The 16,739-nt window shown below is 44.1% G+C and overlaps 4 protein-coding genes across 4 annotated transcripts; 2 read left to right on the forward strand and 2 right to left on the reverse strand.

Annotated features, from left to right (window-relative positions):
* Positions 1-7,189, reverse strand: LOC117864446 (SWI/SNF complex subunit SWI3C homolog). The gene is made up of 9 exons (XM_034748555.2): positions 7,031-7,189; positions 6,390-6,941; positions 5,720-6,285; positions 3,627-3,981; positions 3,439-3,512; positions 2,577-2,665; positions 2,327-2,379; positions 2,089-2,231; positions 1-790 (listed from the first exon to the last, which is right to left on the reverse strand). The coding sequence occupies exons 1-9, from the start codon at positions 7,056-7,058 to the stop codon at positions 308-310; spliced, it is 2,343 nt and encodes a 780-aa protein (XP_034604446.1). The 5' UTR covers positions 7,059-7,189; the 3' UTR covers positions 1-307.
* Positions 7,190-9,850: 2,661 nt separating this feature from the next.
* On the reverse strand, positions 9,851-13,542 carry LOC117862437 (replication factor C subunit 2). The gene is made up of 12 exons (XM_034745918.2): positions 13,401-13,542; positions 13,213-13,291; positions 13,026-13,105; positions 11,977-12,096; positions 11,822-11,891; positions 11,658-11,731; positions 11,453-11,573; positions 11,244-11,306; positions 11,101-11,160; positions 10,578-10,703; positions 10,396-10,479; positions 9,851-10,175 (listed from the first exon to the last, which is right to left on the reverse strand). Exons 1-12 carry the CDS (start codon positions 13,442-13,444, stop codon positions 10,077-10,079), a joined length of 1,020 nt encoding a protein of 339 aa, XP_034601809.1. The 5' UTR covers positions 13,445-13,542; the 3' UTR covers positions 9,851-10,076.
* Positions 13,543-13,713: 171 nt separating this feature from the next.
* LOC117862438 (F-box protein At5g07610-like) lies at positions 13,714-15,598 on the forward strand. The gene is made up of 2 exons (XM_034745919.2): positions 13,714-13,958; positions 14,069-15,598. The coding sequence occupies exon 2, from the start codon at positions 14,091-14,093 to the stop codon at positions 14,739-14,741; it is 651 nt and encodes a 216-aa protein (XP_034601810.1). The 5' UTR covers positions 13,714-13,958; positions 14,069-14,090; the 3' UTR covers positions 14,742-15,598.
* Positions 14,815-16,010, forward strand: LOC117864893 (uncharacterized). Its single transcript, XM_034748960.1, has 2 exons — positions 14,815-15,301; positions 16,000-16,010. The coding sequence occupies exons 1-2, from the start codon at positions 14,815-14,817 to the stop codon at positions 16,008-16,010; spliced, it is 498 nt and encodes a 165-aa protein (XP_034604851.1).
* Positions 16,011-16,739: the final 729 nt, after the last annotated feature.

Consider the following 16,739-nt stretch of genomic DNA (forward strand, 5'->3'; position numbering starts at 1 on the left):
TGAATCAAAATACATGACATGAGGATTCAAATTTCGCACCTTGCTGACAGTAATTAGCAGTAACAACAATTAATCAGACGAACCTCTACATTCTCTATGCATCGCCTAGCCACTAGCGACATCAGTCTTATCAGATCACACACATACACACACGGTCCACGATCTACAGAGAGAATGGAAAACCTATTGCCGGTAACAACTACCTCTATGTGTGATTGCGCAATTCAATTGCAATGGTCAACAATCACGAATCAGGAGCGAGCTACATTCCAGGAATCTAGGAAGAAGGGGAAAAAATCTTATCGCATTAACCTACATTTGAATTGTTCCCTGAAGGTGGTCTCAACAGCGGGTGGTGATTAGGAGCCGACGAGTTGGGCATACCAGGGTTGAACATCATACTGGGTGCCGACGAGGATGATGTGCCAGGGTGGATTGCTGAGAGCGGCAGGCGAGGCCCGAACGAGAGCATCTGTTGACGCTGCTGCAGCAGAGCAGCCATCTGGGGATGCCCCTGCATGTGGTTGGCGTACATCGCTGGCATGCTGGACTGCGGCATTGAGCCCTGCATCATCGGCGGTCTAAGACCAGCAGCCTGATTCATTGGGTTTGAAACCATGGTGCTGCCACCTCCGGGTAGAGTGCCACCTGAGGAAGGTAACCGGGTAGATAATATTCGGACGCGCTGAGCTGCCAGCTGCTGCCTCGTCAGCTCAAACCGTTCACTTTCCTTCAAGAGCATGGTCTCAACCTCCGCAAACTGCTTCAGCTTCAACTCCAGTCTCTTTAGCTGCATGTCCATACATATGACAAGCTGAAAGTTAGATCATTTGCTTTTCATCCAGCATTACAAGTATAAATTTCAAAAAGGTTTAACCATGGAAAATGGCACTAAGGTCTCAGCACATTCAGAAAAGGTTTGTGGACGATAATTGGCCCAGCTGGTTAATACAAGTTTCAGGGCAGTTAAAGTTTCAAAGCCAAAATCCATTTAGGAAAGGTTTGTGGACGACAATTGGCCCAGCTGGTTGAATCATCATGCTTGTTAGTAAAAGATGGTTTTAAACCAGTGAGATATACGGGTTTTCGTCAAATGATCTACAAATAATGTCAGAATAGCTGTTTTCCTTCGAACTACGGAACTACCAAGAATTGGCAAGATTGGTCAAGAACTGAGATCCAGCTAGGAAAATGTAAGCCTACCCAAATGGGAAATTGTGTTTTCCCCAGTGGCTCTTTCATGTTCAAAATCTCAATGTTTATCAAAGTGTAACTATCACTTTGAAATACCAAATCAAAAGACAAGGCCAGAAAAATCATCTCAGAGATTCAAGGATGCTTGAGATTCATTTTTCTTATTAACGATTACAGAAGGTTCTTTCAGAGCTACAGCTACTGTATAAATTTCAAAAAGGTTCACAGAAGGAAATGGCCCAAAGGCATCAAGTTCTCAACACATTTAGGAAAAGTTCAAGGACATCGATCTAGTGGGGTAATGACATTTCAAAAACCAAAATCCATTTCAGCTTGGTGGAATCCTCCTGGTTTTTAGTAAAAGACAGTTTTATCCGCAAGTTATAACGGTTCTTGTCAAGTTATCTAAATATTATGCCAGAATAATTGTTTTCCTCCAAACTACAAAACCACTGAGAATCAGCAAGATTAGAACTGAGCTGTTAGGCAAATGCCAAACCATGACAAATGGAAATTTGTATTTTCCCCAGTGGCTCTTTCATGCTAAAAACCTCCTCTTCATCTCAGTATTTGGTCAATGTTGTTCAAATACAACTATCATTTTGAAAGTATATCGTATCAAAATATGTGAACTTGTGAAGACATTGTCAAGGATGGTTGAGATTCAACTTATTTATCAACTATGAACAAAGGGCTCTTCCACAGCTAACTTAGAATCAGAGTTTCTTTTTTCTTATGTCATAAACATGCAAGCACAGACACAGTAGTGGTGCACAACAAATGCAAAACAATACCTCAAAAAGCAAGATGGTCAGACATCAACATAACAAAATTGCAGTACCCATAAATTTGGTACAGCATCTTTCAGAAAATAAATTCAATACTGCAACAAACCTGATGATTTATGATGGTAGCAGCTAATCTCTGAATTTCGCGCTCCTCCTGATCTGCAAAAAGTTTGGACTTTGTTGCCGCTGCTGACAAGCCACACATGGCAGCATGTTTGACAGTTTCAGGAGAGATGGATGATGAGGGTCCTGTTTCATCAGAATATTGTATTTTATAATAATCTCCTGCACAATATGATTGTAAAAAAAAAGGGAATTACTAATTTGGGGAACAAAGCACTTACCATAATTTAGATGAGCAGCATGACCCACACCATCGATGCCTTCTGAACACATCCTTAACAGAATGGAAAAGAACATATTAAAATCTAGCTCCAGTAATGTGAGACCAAGAGAGAGAAAATAAATCAAGTACCATTAAATAAGAAACTATTTATTGCATTCCAGGTATAAAACTAACATGGCAAGTCAGAATCAACATATGGTCATTAATTACATCACTGGGCATCCCTTATTCAAGCACAGGTGGCTCACCTGGAATCATCTCTTGTCAAAACCGATAACGCTGCACTTGCACAGGCTGCTGCAACCCTTGGTCCTACTTCAGAGGCCAAAAATGCAACCTGCAAAACATCTCTGAATAGTAAGACCAGAGATATATAGATCTCTACAGCAGATTGACCATTGACACATATATAATAAAGACAGAAAACTGCATGGGCTGGAATGCAACCGTGATCCTCAGCTCGTGAGGGTTTTAGTTTTATATTCACTAACTTGTTAACTTATTTATCTCTTTTGTTCACCTCAATATAAGGTTTCCAACCCACCCAGTGTCTCATGTTCAGAGATACCGTCCTCACACTGAAATGTGGTTATGCACTAGATATTCACGATCAAGTGTGCACACGTGGATTTCCAATTATCGCTGGAAATGGCCCTTATGATTATACCACCAGTGCCATGACCAGTATTTGTGAACTCAAGCAGTAAATTAATAACTAAAAGATACATGTTGGTATAGATTTCCACCAGAATTCTATGTCTTTTTAACAGCTTTTAATGCCTGGTCAGTGATCAATCAAACAAACTGCAACAAAATGCCCAGTCCATCATTGAATCAACATAGAATGTGGATTAGCAACTCCAGAGTCATGGTTGGCAACTATATGTACATGGTAAAATGTTCACAAATAATTTTTCTTTGGGATAGTACGGTTTGATTAAAACAAAAATCAGTCAAGAAATCTTAAATTTGTAGTATAGATGTATGTGCATACAAAAGGCCAGTGAAGACAAGTGTAAATGCATTAAGCCATTGCAGTATCCAAATTTGAATGTAGAAGTACATAACTTTGTAACCAACAGGTCCAACACATAGTGTAGAATGACTCACCAGTGACATGACTGGATTAGCAGAATTAATGAATGGAATTTGGTTTCCAGGTTGGCTACTTTGAGGTAAACAACCTAAGGGAACAAATCATCAGTCAAAAATAAAGGAGAATGATAAATTTTGCCATTATGAATACCAGAGTGTAACAATAATGAGAAATTTGCTGGTTGAACAAATAGAAAACACACCTGAAGTACTGCCATTGGAATCTGAATTCAAAAATCCATTGCTTTGCATCCTGGATGGAAGGGATGCTTCTGGCACTTCAATGTTCTCTAACAAACCATCTTCCACTGGGAGACAAATAAAATGTTGAATACATTGTGCTTTTGACTTTGTTCCAACATGCCCCGCAATATGATTCCAGTTATCATTGTACTTCTCTATGCCTTCTAACAACAGTAAAGTTTCCTGATCAGTCCATCTGTCCCCATCAGTGTCTGATCGATCCTTCATCCCATCCACTCTCTGAAAATCTAAACTTGAATGCCCAGTAACAAATCTTGAATTGTGGAAGCAATCCGAACAAAGAGCAATGTCTGCCTGCTCCACCAGTTAAAATAAGACAGCTTGTTAGTCTCATTTATATGCTTCTTTGATGAAAATAGCAAGTTTATAAAAGAAATCAAAATGCATTATATCAATCCACCTTAACAGAATGACCACATCAAAATGACTATCACTCTTAAAATATGACGCTTCAACACAAAGCACATATATAGGGAAAATCAACATGCAGTATATAATAAACTGGAATCCAATACTAAATCAATTCAGGTGACTTACTAAGAAAAGCAAATAATACACTGTTAGTATAATCCTTTGTTGAATGTTAGTGTGGGTCAAGTCTTGTCTTAGAGTACAAGTCAGGTTGGCCTTGGAGTGAGTGATGGTGAGCAAAGCTGATCAGTTTGTGAGTGAAGCAAACTGATCAGTTTGTGATTGCAGCAAGTGAAGTGAGAGAAGGGGGAGGAGTGTACTGGTGTAGTGTTGATCAGTTTGCAAGTGAAGCAAGTTGATCAGTGTGTGAGTGAAGCACGGAGTGCGTGCATAGTGAAGCATGGTTAGTATACAGCAGTAGTGGCTGCTAATTGGATGCAGCGTGTGGCTGTGTTAGTGGAGATAGCTGCATGAGTGTTCTTGGCCAGGTTGTGCGGCTGAGACGCAGCTTAGTGTGTTAGTGTTTGTGCTGTGTTAAAATCAGTGTAACCAATGTGTTGAACTGTGGTGAATTTCAGTGTAAAAGAGGGTGCTGGTGTGCAGTGCCACAAAAGTAGTCTGTGTGTTCCTCATCTGTGAGTGGCTGGTGTGATCTTGGGAGGTGCTAGAGGCTAACATACACAGTGAGTATAATGTAAATAAGGCTTCACAGGTTTACTCTTGCTGGTTACAAATAAGTGCCGTAAATTAAAATGGTCAACCATTTTGAAATGATGCATCCCTGTAAGCTGGACAAGTATTATGAACGGGAATAATAAGCATTATAATGCACTTTCTCATTTTCTTAACTCATGACCGATAATAGCAAAAGCCCTGACAGAAAATTAGGTGCACACTCTCCACAATACGTCTTTTAACTAAATCATTGTGGCATTCTCATGAGCTTTTGGTACATAAAATCACAGGATTAAAAGTATGCGTTTAAAACGCCATTGCTATGCATGGACACTCTGAGGCATAAGATTCAAACTCCTGTCTGTAAATTCCTCAGCAAACAATGTTATACGATCGTCTAGTCGAACCTAGTCTCCATGGCACCGATAAGGCCCTGAACGGACGATTAATCGTGATTAATTGGGTGATAAGTCCGACTAATCGGGGTTTTACCTAGTCAGCTCAGTACCGACTAGGATGACTAATCACGATTCGGACAACTAGATAACACTGCAGCAAAATTAAACAATGATATCTGTTTGATAAAACACCATAATAGATACTTCTTGCCTCGAGTTGCTCTACCGAACTGAGCTATAAACATTTGACATTTGAGTACAATCAGTTCAGAATCAGATCATAGCAACATTTGAATATCACCTAAAGCATAACATATTGTCCTAATCAGTTCCTTCTGGAATAGCGAGTCATGTGGTAAACCAATGCTAAGTTTTGAACGTAAGAATTAAAATACCCAATAACAGTCTCATTCTATATAGTTAATGATAATACGAGGGTACAAATGTCAAGTGGATTGCATAAGCAACATTCTTGACATTGTAATGAAGGAGCATCAACATATGAAGAATGAAGTATGACCAAGTAGAAATTCTGATTGTGCACACACCTCCTTTTGTGACTCGTAGTGTAAGCTGGGCAAAGGTTGTGAGCAGAAACTACAAGAAGTCTCTGATAAGCGCTCCCATATCTTATCATCCAAATTCGCAGAATTAGCATCACCATTTGCCACCACTGGAGCAGATGAAGTTGACACCGCAGAAGCTATATCATCTGCCCGGATACTGCATTTTGGCCGATCAAACAGAATCAAACCATCAATCGATTTCATAGGTGCAGATACCAGATGCAGCTCCCCTGTTGTCTCCTCCTTGATTAGTGATGCTGCCATCCTGAGGCCACGGTGCACAGACCCTGTTGCAAGGTAATTAATGATCCCCCAAGATTCCAAGAACCTAACTATCCTACTCAGATCATACAATTCAGGTGTGCTTGTGACAAGTCCCTGGCACTCGGCAAACACGAGTCTTTTCCCAGGTCGTTCCAAATACTTCGCAATCACCCTATTCCTCAACATCATGTACTTCTCCGGTGTTTGCCCCTGGGATTTTCCAGAGAAGTATTGTGGCACAACCTGCCTCTCCAACCTGTGCACCGTTGTTGGCACGAACCAATCTACAATCAGGAATGAACAAACGCAGCCCATAATTTAAATTAATAGTATGTTCTACCAGGTAGTGTTCAGTGGCAAACAGTGACTTTTAGTGCCAAGAAGAAACCTGAGTGCCTGGGCACGATGTGAAGTTTGCCGTAGAACTGCTTGTGCACTCCACATCCCTCCATGAGTGGAGGCGGGGTGCAGACATACGTGGACGGCTTGTCAGGGTCGTAGGACAGGGACGGATGGTCAGGCAGCATCGCCGAGATCACCTGGAGCTGACCGTGCGAAATGTTCTCGAGAAAGGGTACCGTGGCTACGGCGGCCGGAGCACCGTCGGCACCAGCCGCCGCGCGCTCCGCGTCGATGACAGCAAGCACCGAGGGGTGAGGCCGGCCGACGGCGCGGCGGACGGCGGCGGGGAAAACGGAGACCGGCTCGGCAGGAGAGGAAAGCACCTCCGCCCCGCGGAGGTCGAGCACGGGGTCGTCATCGCCGCCGCCGCCGGCAGCTAGGGTTCCTCCGCCCCCGTTGGCAAAGGCGCCGCGAGTCGCGTCCTCGTCGCCGTTCGCGGCCGCGGCGGAGTCGGAATCGTCGGAGTGGTCGGCCTGCTGCTTGGACGGGGAAGGGCTGGCGGCGGCGCGCTTCCGCTTCCTCCACTTGGCCCGCGCATCTGGAGGCGGGAATGGAAGACGGAGGGAGTTAGGGTTTTGGGGGTGCGGGAATTGCGAGGCGCAAAGGGGGGTCGAGCGGGGCGCGTACCTGAGTTGGAGGAGGCCTTGCGCGGCATCGTCGCCGGCGCCCGCGGCGGCGGAGGAAGCGGAGGTGGTGGGAGCCCGGAGAGTGCCCGCGAGCGAGGGGACCAGGGTGGTTGGTCGGGAGGCACGTGCGAGGGGAGTGAGCCGATCGAGGAGTGCTTTCAGCTCGTTCGAATTTCGGTTCTCCCTCTAGATTTGAAATTTTCGGAGCACAGGGTTTCAACCGGTCAGGACATAAAATTGGTAGCCTCGTACTCCATAAAATTGTCCACACGTACAATGATACAGTACGTGAAGCATTATAGAAAAAATGGAATGATGAGAACTTAATTGTGCGTTGCCAACTACAGATAATAGCGCGGTTGAAGTATAGTAAGTCCAAGCCCTATTTGTTTTTAGCTGCTAAGGACTAAGTTTAGTCTTTTTAATCCCTAGAATGCCAAACATGATGACTAAAAGCGACTCTAAACTTTAGCCCTTTAGTTCCCAAGAGGTTGCTAAAAGGGACTAAAGGAGACTATTGGCAAGGTCTATCCCTCATTAATGCCGCCCGGTCCCCGCCGTCACCCCCACCGCCCTTCCGCCCGGCCATCGCCGTCGTCCTTCCTCCCGCTTGGCCCCTGCCGCTAGCCTCCCTCCCGCCTAGCCCCCGCCATCACCGGCGCGTCGGATCTGGGCGCCCACACCACCGCCGCCATCGCGAGGTGCTCGAGCTCCCCAGAGATGTCGGAGCTGAAGCTAGAGTAGTCAGAGACGTCCCACGACAGCTCAAGCAGCTCCGTGGCGGCCGCGTTGATGGCGGATGACAACTTGGTGACGGCAACCGTGTGCATTGGCCCCGCGGTGGCTGCGAGCTCGCTGAGGTGGAAGCCGATGACGGAGTCGGTGAGGTTCCAAATGTCGACGTCACCCGCGTCACCGTCGTCCATGGCGCGGGGCTGGGGAGCCCGGGGCGGAGTCCAATTGTAGCAGCGCGGAGCGGATGATGCGGATGGAGCGCCCCGGATGGCGCTGCGACCTCGCGGCCGCGCAGGGGCTCTGCCCCGACGACGGCGAGGGGATCTGCGAGACGGCAAGCGACACCAGGGCGTGGCGGGAGGCATTGATTAGGGGTAGTTTGGTCTTTGTTCAACTGCTTTAATGACCTTTAGCCACTGGAACTAGGGGGACTAAAGTAGTCCAGTGAAAAAGGGACTACTTTAGTCCCTAGAGGAATCAAACACAACAGGTCTAAGTAAAGTTATGACTTATCGATCAAAAAATTAATTACTGACTCAGATTGCTAAAATGTATTTGGATGGGAGTTAATGGTTGGTTCGTTTGCATGCGTGCACAAAGGCAAAATTAGGTGGGTGAATCAACTGCCAAATTTTTGGCTCACCCTTTGCGTTGGCAAGATTGACGTTGGTGGAAACTAAAGTCCCCTTAGAGACAAAGACACTACTTGTGCATTGGAGGCAAATATGGAGAAAGAATATGGCAATTGTATGCCATTTGTCATTAGCGATGACAACTATGGCTGAACACCTGCCTAATTACCCTATAGGCTAGAATTTTGTAGACCTCAATTGCTTCGATATTTGAAAAGTAAATATGTAATTGTGAATTAGTAGTTTTGTTAGCTAGTTCTAATAATTTATAGCTATAAGTATTTATACACCTTACTAATATGTGCCAATGTATTACATAGAGGAAAACTTGCTAAAGCATCTATTTCTACAGCTTAGCACACAACTTTTACTATTTCACTACCCATTAATCCAATATTATATGGAAAAAGGGAAAAGCACACCGCGTGCGACTAGTATTAGGCATTTATGTTGACTTCTAATTCTTAGCTGGCTAATTACTCCCTCTGTTCCAAATTGTATGTCGTTTTAGTTTTTCTAGGTTCATAGGTATTATTATGCATCTAGACATACACTATATCTAGATGTACAATAATACTTATGCATCTAGAAAAGTCGAAACGACCTACAATTTGGAATGGAGGGAGTAGTTGGCTAATAGTTAACTTAGCTAGAATTAGCAACATGGTGTTTGTCTTTGAATATATGCGTTGATAGTTAGCTGGAATCTTGATAAAAATCTATTTTGCCCTTGGTTGGTGGGAGGAGAGGTATGCCTAATTTTTAGTATCTAACAATTAGCCCAGTGCATCAGAGTAAGCGCTTATAGTCAACGACTGCATTCCTATTTCGAAAAAACAACTATATTCCGCCTTTGTAATGCAGGAATCATATTGCTGTGTTTTACTCTTACCATACACGTTTCTTATAGCAGTTTTACCTTTGTAGTTGGAAATGATTTCCCAATTAAATTGCATGTGATTTGTCAAAAAAAAAAAACGAGCGGCAGCCGATTCATATCCGGGATTCCGCTAGAGCAGATCATGGTATTGGTGCATACTTTTAGCACTAGTGACAGCCATGTATCCTATTTTCTCCATTTCAAATTGTTTTCTACTCCCTCCGTTTCAAATTGTAGGTTGTTTTGGCTTTTCTAGATTCATAGATATTATTATGCATCTATGAATAATAAAAGAGCTAATAATATCTATCTATGAATCTAAAAGAGCTAAAACGACGTACAATTTGGAACGGAGGGAGTAGTAAATTATCTAACCTTTGCTATATAAACCTGTGCCGTTGCAAAGATTCGCGAGTCCAAACGTACAGTAACCACAACGCCATAGCGCAGACGAGCGCGTTAATCGAATTCACTAGAGTCTCGAGACCTCTCAAAAATGGAATGCCAATGTTAAGCTGCTATCTGCCATCAATGCGTCGTCAGGGGGCAAGAGGGAAATATAATGCACAAGATGTAAGACGGAAAATGTTCCATGCCATACTGGACATCCACAGGCAGAGTTCAGCTAAACTTTGGGCACGTTAGTCACACTTTAACCCATCACAAATCTAAGGAAAACGCAGCAACAGAATAGCGATGGAGATTAGCCTTGTGCTGTGCAGCATCTAAAGACGCCTTCCAGGGCTTGCAAATGATGATCATCGGTCATCACCAACACCATGCCTCTTTGCGAACATCTCTTAGAAGACCAGCGTTTGTGGCATGTCGAAAAGAGCACGAATTGTCTCGCTGGCAACATCCAAAAGCTGTAGATACTCATCTGCCCCATCGACCAAGCACTGCAAATTACCCCAAAAGGAGAAATATGATTGTCATACTACATGGGAAAAGTACTGGAACTCTGAAATAGCAGGTTTCCACATTAAGTTTATTGCCGAACTACTCATGTGAATGAGAAAGGTATATGTTTTCCCTCAAAATAATACTATTATGCAAATCGTGATAATAAGAGAAAGGACCATGGAATTACTGTAGTACTGTAATTTCAATAGGACAAACCTTATCAGTTTCCCCAAGCTTTTTACATATCCTTGCCTTTTGCTCATCTGGAATATCATCCGCACTAACAATTACATCTAGAAACTGAATGAGTGCTTCAGTTAGTGGCAGTGGTAAGATGAAATCAACAGGGCTAATAATTAACTAGAGTATGGCATAGAAATACAGAATAAATAGATGACCTGTGCCATCAGCTGGGAGACTGGATATCCATCTGCGATGATGTTGCTAACTTCCTTGTTTGCAACATCAAATTCACCAGATCTGCAGGCTGCAAGCAGTGACTTCACAACATCTTCAGGGATAACCTGACACAGGGTGGCCAATATGATGAGTGGAAGAGCTTGATTTCCCAAGATAGCTAAACAGTTTTCTAACTGTTTGTTCAGATCACTAATTACTTGCATGGTAAAAGTTTTCATAAGATAATTTTCCAAGCAAAAGCATAGATAATTTCCTTTATACCCAAACAAGCTGATCACTCTGAGTCCATAACCTCACTGAAGGATCCACTTTACTATGTTCTAGGGTAAAACATCATCAAGAAAAATGAAATTATATAACCCTGCACACCAAGCTAAAATACTATCCAAAATAAAAACCATGCATTTCAACATCGCGTAATACAGGAGCTAGAAATTTCGTGATACGTGCTCAGTTAGCCTCTTCGCGAATAAAAGAGAAGAAAAGTGAGTGGTGGTGTACCCCAGAAACACTGATCAGGTCACTGGAAGAGATAGAAGATCCGAATAAGCGGGCTGCACTCTGCAATAAAACATAAGTATATGAAACTAAGATCAATTTAGCACAGCTTGATGCAAAAGAACATATTCAGAAAACCAGCAGACCTGAAGATAGGTTATAGCACGACGAAGATCACCTTGAGAAATGGCACTCAGTGTGGACAGCGCCTAATTTGAGAATTCAAAGCAACTCAATGTAAGCAGTCATAAACAAAAGAATGCTTGAAGTAATTGACTTGATATTGTTACATTAATTCATGAAGCAGATAAACATCATCTGACCTATCACAAAGTGAGCCTAATTTAAGTAATACCTGAGCATCAAGATTGAGACTTTCTTCATTGCATATATGCATAATACGACTGCTCATCACTTCTTCTGAAAGAGGCTTGAACCTAAACTTTGCACATCTAGATGCAAGTGGTTCTATTATCCTGTAACACACATTAACAAATCATGAATTTCAATTTTCAGTACTTGAACCATAGAAGAATAAGAAGATCAAGCTGACAAAATACCTGCTGATATAGTTGCATATAAAAAAGAATCTGGTCACTTTTGAGTAAGTCTCCATAGTACGCCTCAAAGCATTCTATAGGAGGATATTAATATCACAAACTTACCATGTGTAACAGGTCTGAATCATTACAGATAGAAGAGTGATGTGTGTGCAGCAATATACCTGGGCATCTTCTGTCATCGAATCAGCTTCATCAAGTATAATCATCTTGTAAGGTGGGCAGGGATAACCACTGAAGTTCATCACAGCAAGTAAACTACTCATGAATACAAAAATCCGATCAGAACTGAAAATCTTTCTAATTTTAATGAGCTTACGCTTTCCGTGCAGTACCAACAGCAACAGCAGCAAAATCCTTGATTTTCGTCCTCACCACATTAATTCCACGATCATCACTAGCATTGAGCTCCAAAACTCTTGACTTGTACAGCTCTGGACTGCATTATCCAAAGAGGACCAGAAAACTTCATCCTTAAGCATTCTGGGAGTAGTTTTGCATAGTTTTATTTTTTTTCCAAACAAATCAGTTTCTAATGTTATTTCCTTATTGACTCGGCATGATTATAGAAATTTCATGAGTGAATTAGAAAAATTAACCACATAGTTTTATTTTTTTTCAAAACAAATCAGTTTCTAATGTTATTTCCTTATTGACTCGGCATGATTATAGAAATTTCATGAGTGAATTAGAAAAATTAACCACACGCGTCTAAAAAAAGGGGCGAAACTAAATTGGCTGACAGCTAAGAGATTCTTGCAAGTTGAAGAGGAAATGGAACTTTGCTACTTTTTTTGTAGTAAATTCGGGTTCCTCCTAAATGGCTGTTTTAAACACATATAGTTTCATTTTTGCTGTTCTTCTGTTGCATAAAAAAATTAACTTGAATTGCAACTTAACTACATACCATTCAACTCACTGGTATGCACCAACATATATATTGACTAATGACTGGCATGTCTAGGAATCAACAATGACCTTGAAATAACAATTTACACTTCCTGGATGTTCAATTCAATTCCTAGGATTGTACAAACAGACATGGCAATCTTTTTGACCTTGAAATAACGATTTACACTTCCTGGATGTTTGAGTTCAATTTCTAGGATTGTACAAACAGCATGGCAATCTTTGTTAAACAAATCAGCAGTCCAAGGTCCAACCCTAATAGTCAGCATTGACTTAAGTCAGTGATAGGATCGAGCATAGCAAGATGCACCATACCCATCTATTGCTCCACTGGCCCATTACACTGGCAATGGCAATTACAATACAATCCAAGATTACATAGTACACTACTCATATTAGGCAACCAAACCAAGAAGAAGAAACCAAAAGGACACAAAAATGTCAAGCAAGAGGGTATACCCGTAGAGCTGGTAGGCAATGGCGAGTGCAGTGGTGGTCTTCCCGGTGCCCGGCGGGCCGTAGAACAGCATGTGTGGCAGCTGCAAGGGACCAGACAGCAAATAAGAAAGATCTCCAAGGGGGTTTCCGCGAATAAAAAGAAGAATTTGGGGGAGGGAAGAGGGGTTAGGGTTTAGCGCTCGCCCACATCAGCGGTCTGGAGGGTGTTGGTGAGCACCCGGACGACCTCCTCCTGGTGCGCCACATCCTTGACCTGCCTTGGCCGGCTGCAGTGGCAGGAGGAACCGGCGCGATTAGAGCGGAATCACAGGGTGTTTCATTCCAAATCCGGGGAAAATTTGAGGGGAGAGAGTGGGGGACGAGTGGGGGACTTACTATTTCTCCACCCACGGCTGCGACATCGGCACGAGCGGCGCCATCTCCTAGTCCTCCGCCGCAGCGGCCGCCGCCGGTGGTCGTTGCCGAGCGCGGGGGCGGCGGTGGCGAGTCGGCGGGCTGCTCCTGCGTTTTCGCGCGCTGCGATTTTTTGGGTTCTCGGCCGTGGGGTTTTCGGCCTTCTGGGGGGCTCAACTCAAGAGGGCCGCCCGCCAGAGTGAGGCCCAGAAGATTAACCGCTACTCCACAGACAGGTGGGCCAAGTTTTGTGGCCCACGGTTCAGTGAGTAGTCTAAGTATAAAATGGTGGTCCCCTGCTTCCTTCTCTCCCCGTTTCGGCCTTTCCCTCCCCGTCCGGCCGTCCGTTTCTCACTACCCTTGATCGAAGTGGCGGCTGGCCGCCAGAGCACAAGCTGAATACGCATCCGTCTGCGGCGGCGGCGGCTGGGCACGCCGGCATCCAAGGAGGCGGAGGCTGCGACGGGTGTGCGCACCGGTAATCCAAGGCGGCGGAGGAGTAGGAGGAGGAGGTTGCTTCTCTTCTGAACGGCGCACGAGGTGAGCATGGATTTGAAATTTCGAATCACAAACCCCCAAAATCCCTCCGAGAAACGGCAATGGAGGAAGGATCCCCAAGCCTAACCAGGCGCCGCTCGCATAAACCGCAGATTTGGCCGCGCCTTTGCCGGGATGGAGGAAGGGAGCCCGGCGCCGGCGCCGGCGGCCACGGCCTACCTCCACGACGACGACGTCGTCGAGATCCTCGCGCGGCTGCCGGCCAAGCAGCTCCACCGCTTCAAGTGCGTCTCCCGGACCTGGCGCCGCCTCATCACGGACCCCGCCCACTCCCGCAGGTTGGCGCAGACCCTGTCGGGCCTCTTCTTCTCCCTTGGTTACGAGGCCGGTCCGCCCTGCTTCGCCGGTTTGCACACGCCTCCGCCTCCTGGAGTCGACACGGCTCTCTCCTTCCTGCCCCCCAGCTGCGGCGAGATCGAGCTGCTCGATTCCTGCAACGGGCTCCTACTCTTGCGATGCTCGCGCTCCCGCAGGTCAACTCGGATCCCCTTCTATGTCGTGTGCAATCCGGCCACCGGAAACTGGGCTACCTTGCCCCAACCTAGCCACGCCCCAGGGGAGAGGGGCTATGATGATGAACTCATGGCAAACAAGAACACCTGCAATGCTGCACTAGGCTTTGATCCGGCTGCCTCCTCGCATTTCCATGTGCTTCAGCTGGTGGAAAAGGAGGACCAATATGAGGATATCGTCGTGGCGATGGAGATTTACTCATCCGAAACTGGCATATGGGTTTTCAAGGAGCCGCGCGCCGGGGACGAATGACGGAGTCAATGACACCTACTCCGCAGCGCTAGGCTTTGATCCGGCAGTCTCCTCGAATTTCCATGTGTTTCAGATGGTGCAGGAGCATTACTACGACGAGGACTTGTTTGTCGTGGCGGTGGAGATTTACTCATCCGAAACTGGCATATGGGTTTTCAAGGAAAGCAGATGGAGTGAGTGGGACATCCGATTCACCGGACAGATGACCTATTTCAATGGCTTCCTGCACTTCTGCATCGCCTCCAACGCGGTGGCCTCGGTGGATACACAGGGCCAGGCGTGGAGGGTCTCCCGTGTGCGGCACAATGCAGTTTATGGCTATAGCTCTTCTATCAGCCATTCTCAGGGGCGCTTGCTTTATGTTGATAACAATGTCTGGCAGAATGATACCCTGTCAATCTATATTCTCGAGGACCACAACAGCGAGGAGTGGACATGGGCCTTCAAGCAAAGTATCTACAAGCCGGATCTATTTGGACCAAGACCAGCACAAGGGGGCTGGGACTACTACATAGCTGCATTTCATCCAAACGGCGATTTGGTTTTCTTCTATGATGAGCGTCAGAAAAGACTGATGTTCTATGACATGAAACACGGACATGTGCACGTTATCTGTACTCTTGGAGAAGTGCTCAAACTTGTGCATGGAGAATATTATGACGTGCGTCACCTGTTTTTACCTTATGTTCCATTGTACTCAGGGGCGTTAGCATCGCCTAGTATCAACTAGAAATGCTTCGCATCCATCAGCACAAGGTTCAAATTTGGCATTGATGTCTTTAGAAGGAGCTGGTAAGCTAAATTGAATCTTCATACATCTTGCGCCAATCAGTAAACTAGAAGTGTGTCTGTCTCAATCTGCCATCTGTGTTGTTATGAGCTGCCAACAATATCTATTTAAGTATTTGTTTGTATATTTACTGATTTGGTATAAAAATATCTGAACCTTCTGGTCGTTAGACTGAAGTCTAGGCTGACTAAAAGCTAGTCAAAAGTTGACCTACCATTTACCATTTAGCGTCTAGAAATATACATTAGTCTAAGCAATTGAATGTGGGGCATTAGTTAGTTAAACTATATCTCATGACCATTTGGATTCTCAACAATAAGATATTCCATTAATCGAAAGCAAGGGTATACAAAATATAAGTTGAAGACCGTACATACATTCATTATTTCATTGTATCCAACCTCCGGTCCGATCGTTTTATAATGGCCTGTAATGCATGTTTGGTCATGTTTATACTCATTTGGTTAGGTTCCTTGTGAAATCAGTTGTGCAATACGTGCTCGTCAAAAGAAGAAACTTTTGTTAAGCTCGCCGATTTCAAGATTTGCTAGTTTGTTCATATTGGCGATTGTGCACATATGTATATGACATATGAGCATTTGCCCTATTTTGAAAAAAATATCACCCTTTGTAGTTACATGATATCAAAACAAAAAATATTATTATTTCATATACTCATGTAAGTGTATTTCTTTAAATACTTTGTTAATGCTGTCAATTTCACTTGAGGATAAAATATTTCATTAATGGCGAGATAAAGGTTTGCGCCAGCGTGGGGTGCTTTCTCGCCCTTTACACCGCCAACGCACCAGCTGTTGTGGGAAGAGCTTCAAGGGGTGTGTGGATCTTTAGTCCCGACTAAAATTTATGTCATATCGAATATTCGGAGGCTAATTAAGAGGACTAAACATGAGCTAATTATAAAACTAATTATACAAATGAAGGTAATTCACGAGACGAATCTATTAAGCCTAATTAATCCATCATTAGCACATGTTTACTGTAGCATCACATTGTCAAATCATGGACTAATTAGGCTTAATAGATTCGTCTCACAAATTAGTCTCCATCTGTGCAATTGGTTTTGTAATTAGCCTATGTTTAATACTCCTAATTAGTATCTAAACATTCGATGTGACAGGAATTTTAGAAGGTGCTAAAGAAACAAACACCCCCTGAGTCTCACTGCTCGTCCTCTTCACCAAGAG

Source organism: Setaria viridis, chromosome 7 (genome assembly GCF_005286985.2).
Source record: "Setaria viridis chromosome 7, Setaria_viridis_v4.0, whole genome shotgun sequence".
NCBI lineage: Eukaryota > Viridiplantae > Streptophyta > Magnoliopsida > Poales > Poaceae > Setaria > Setaria viridis.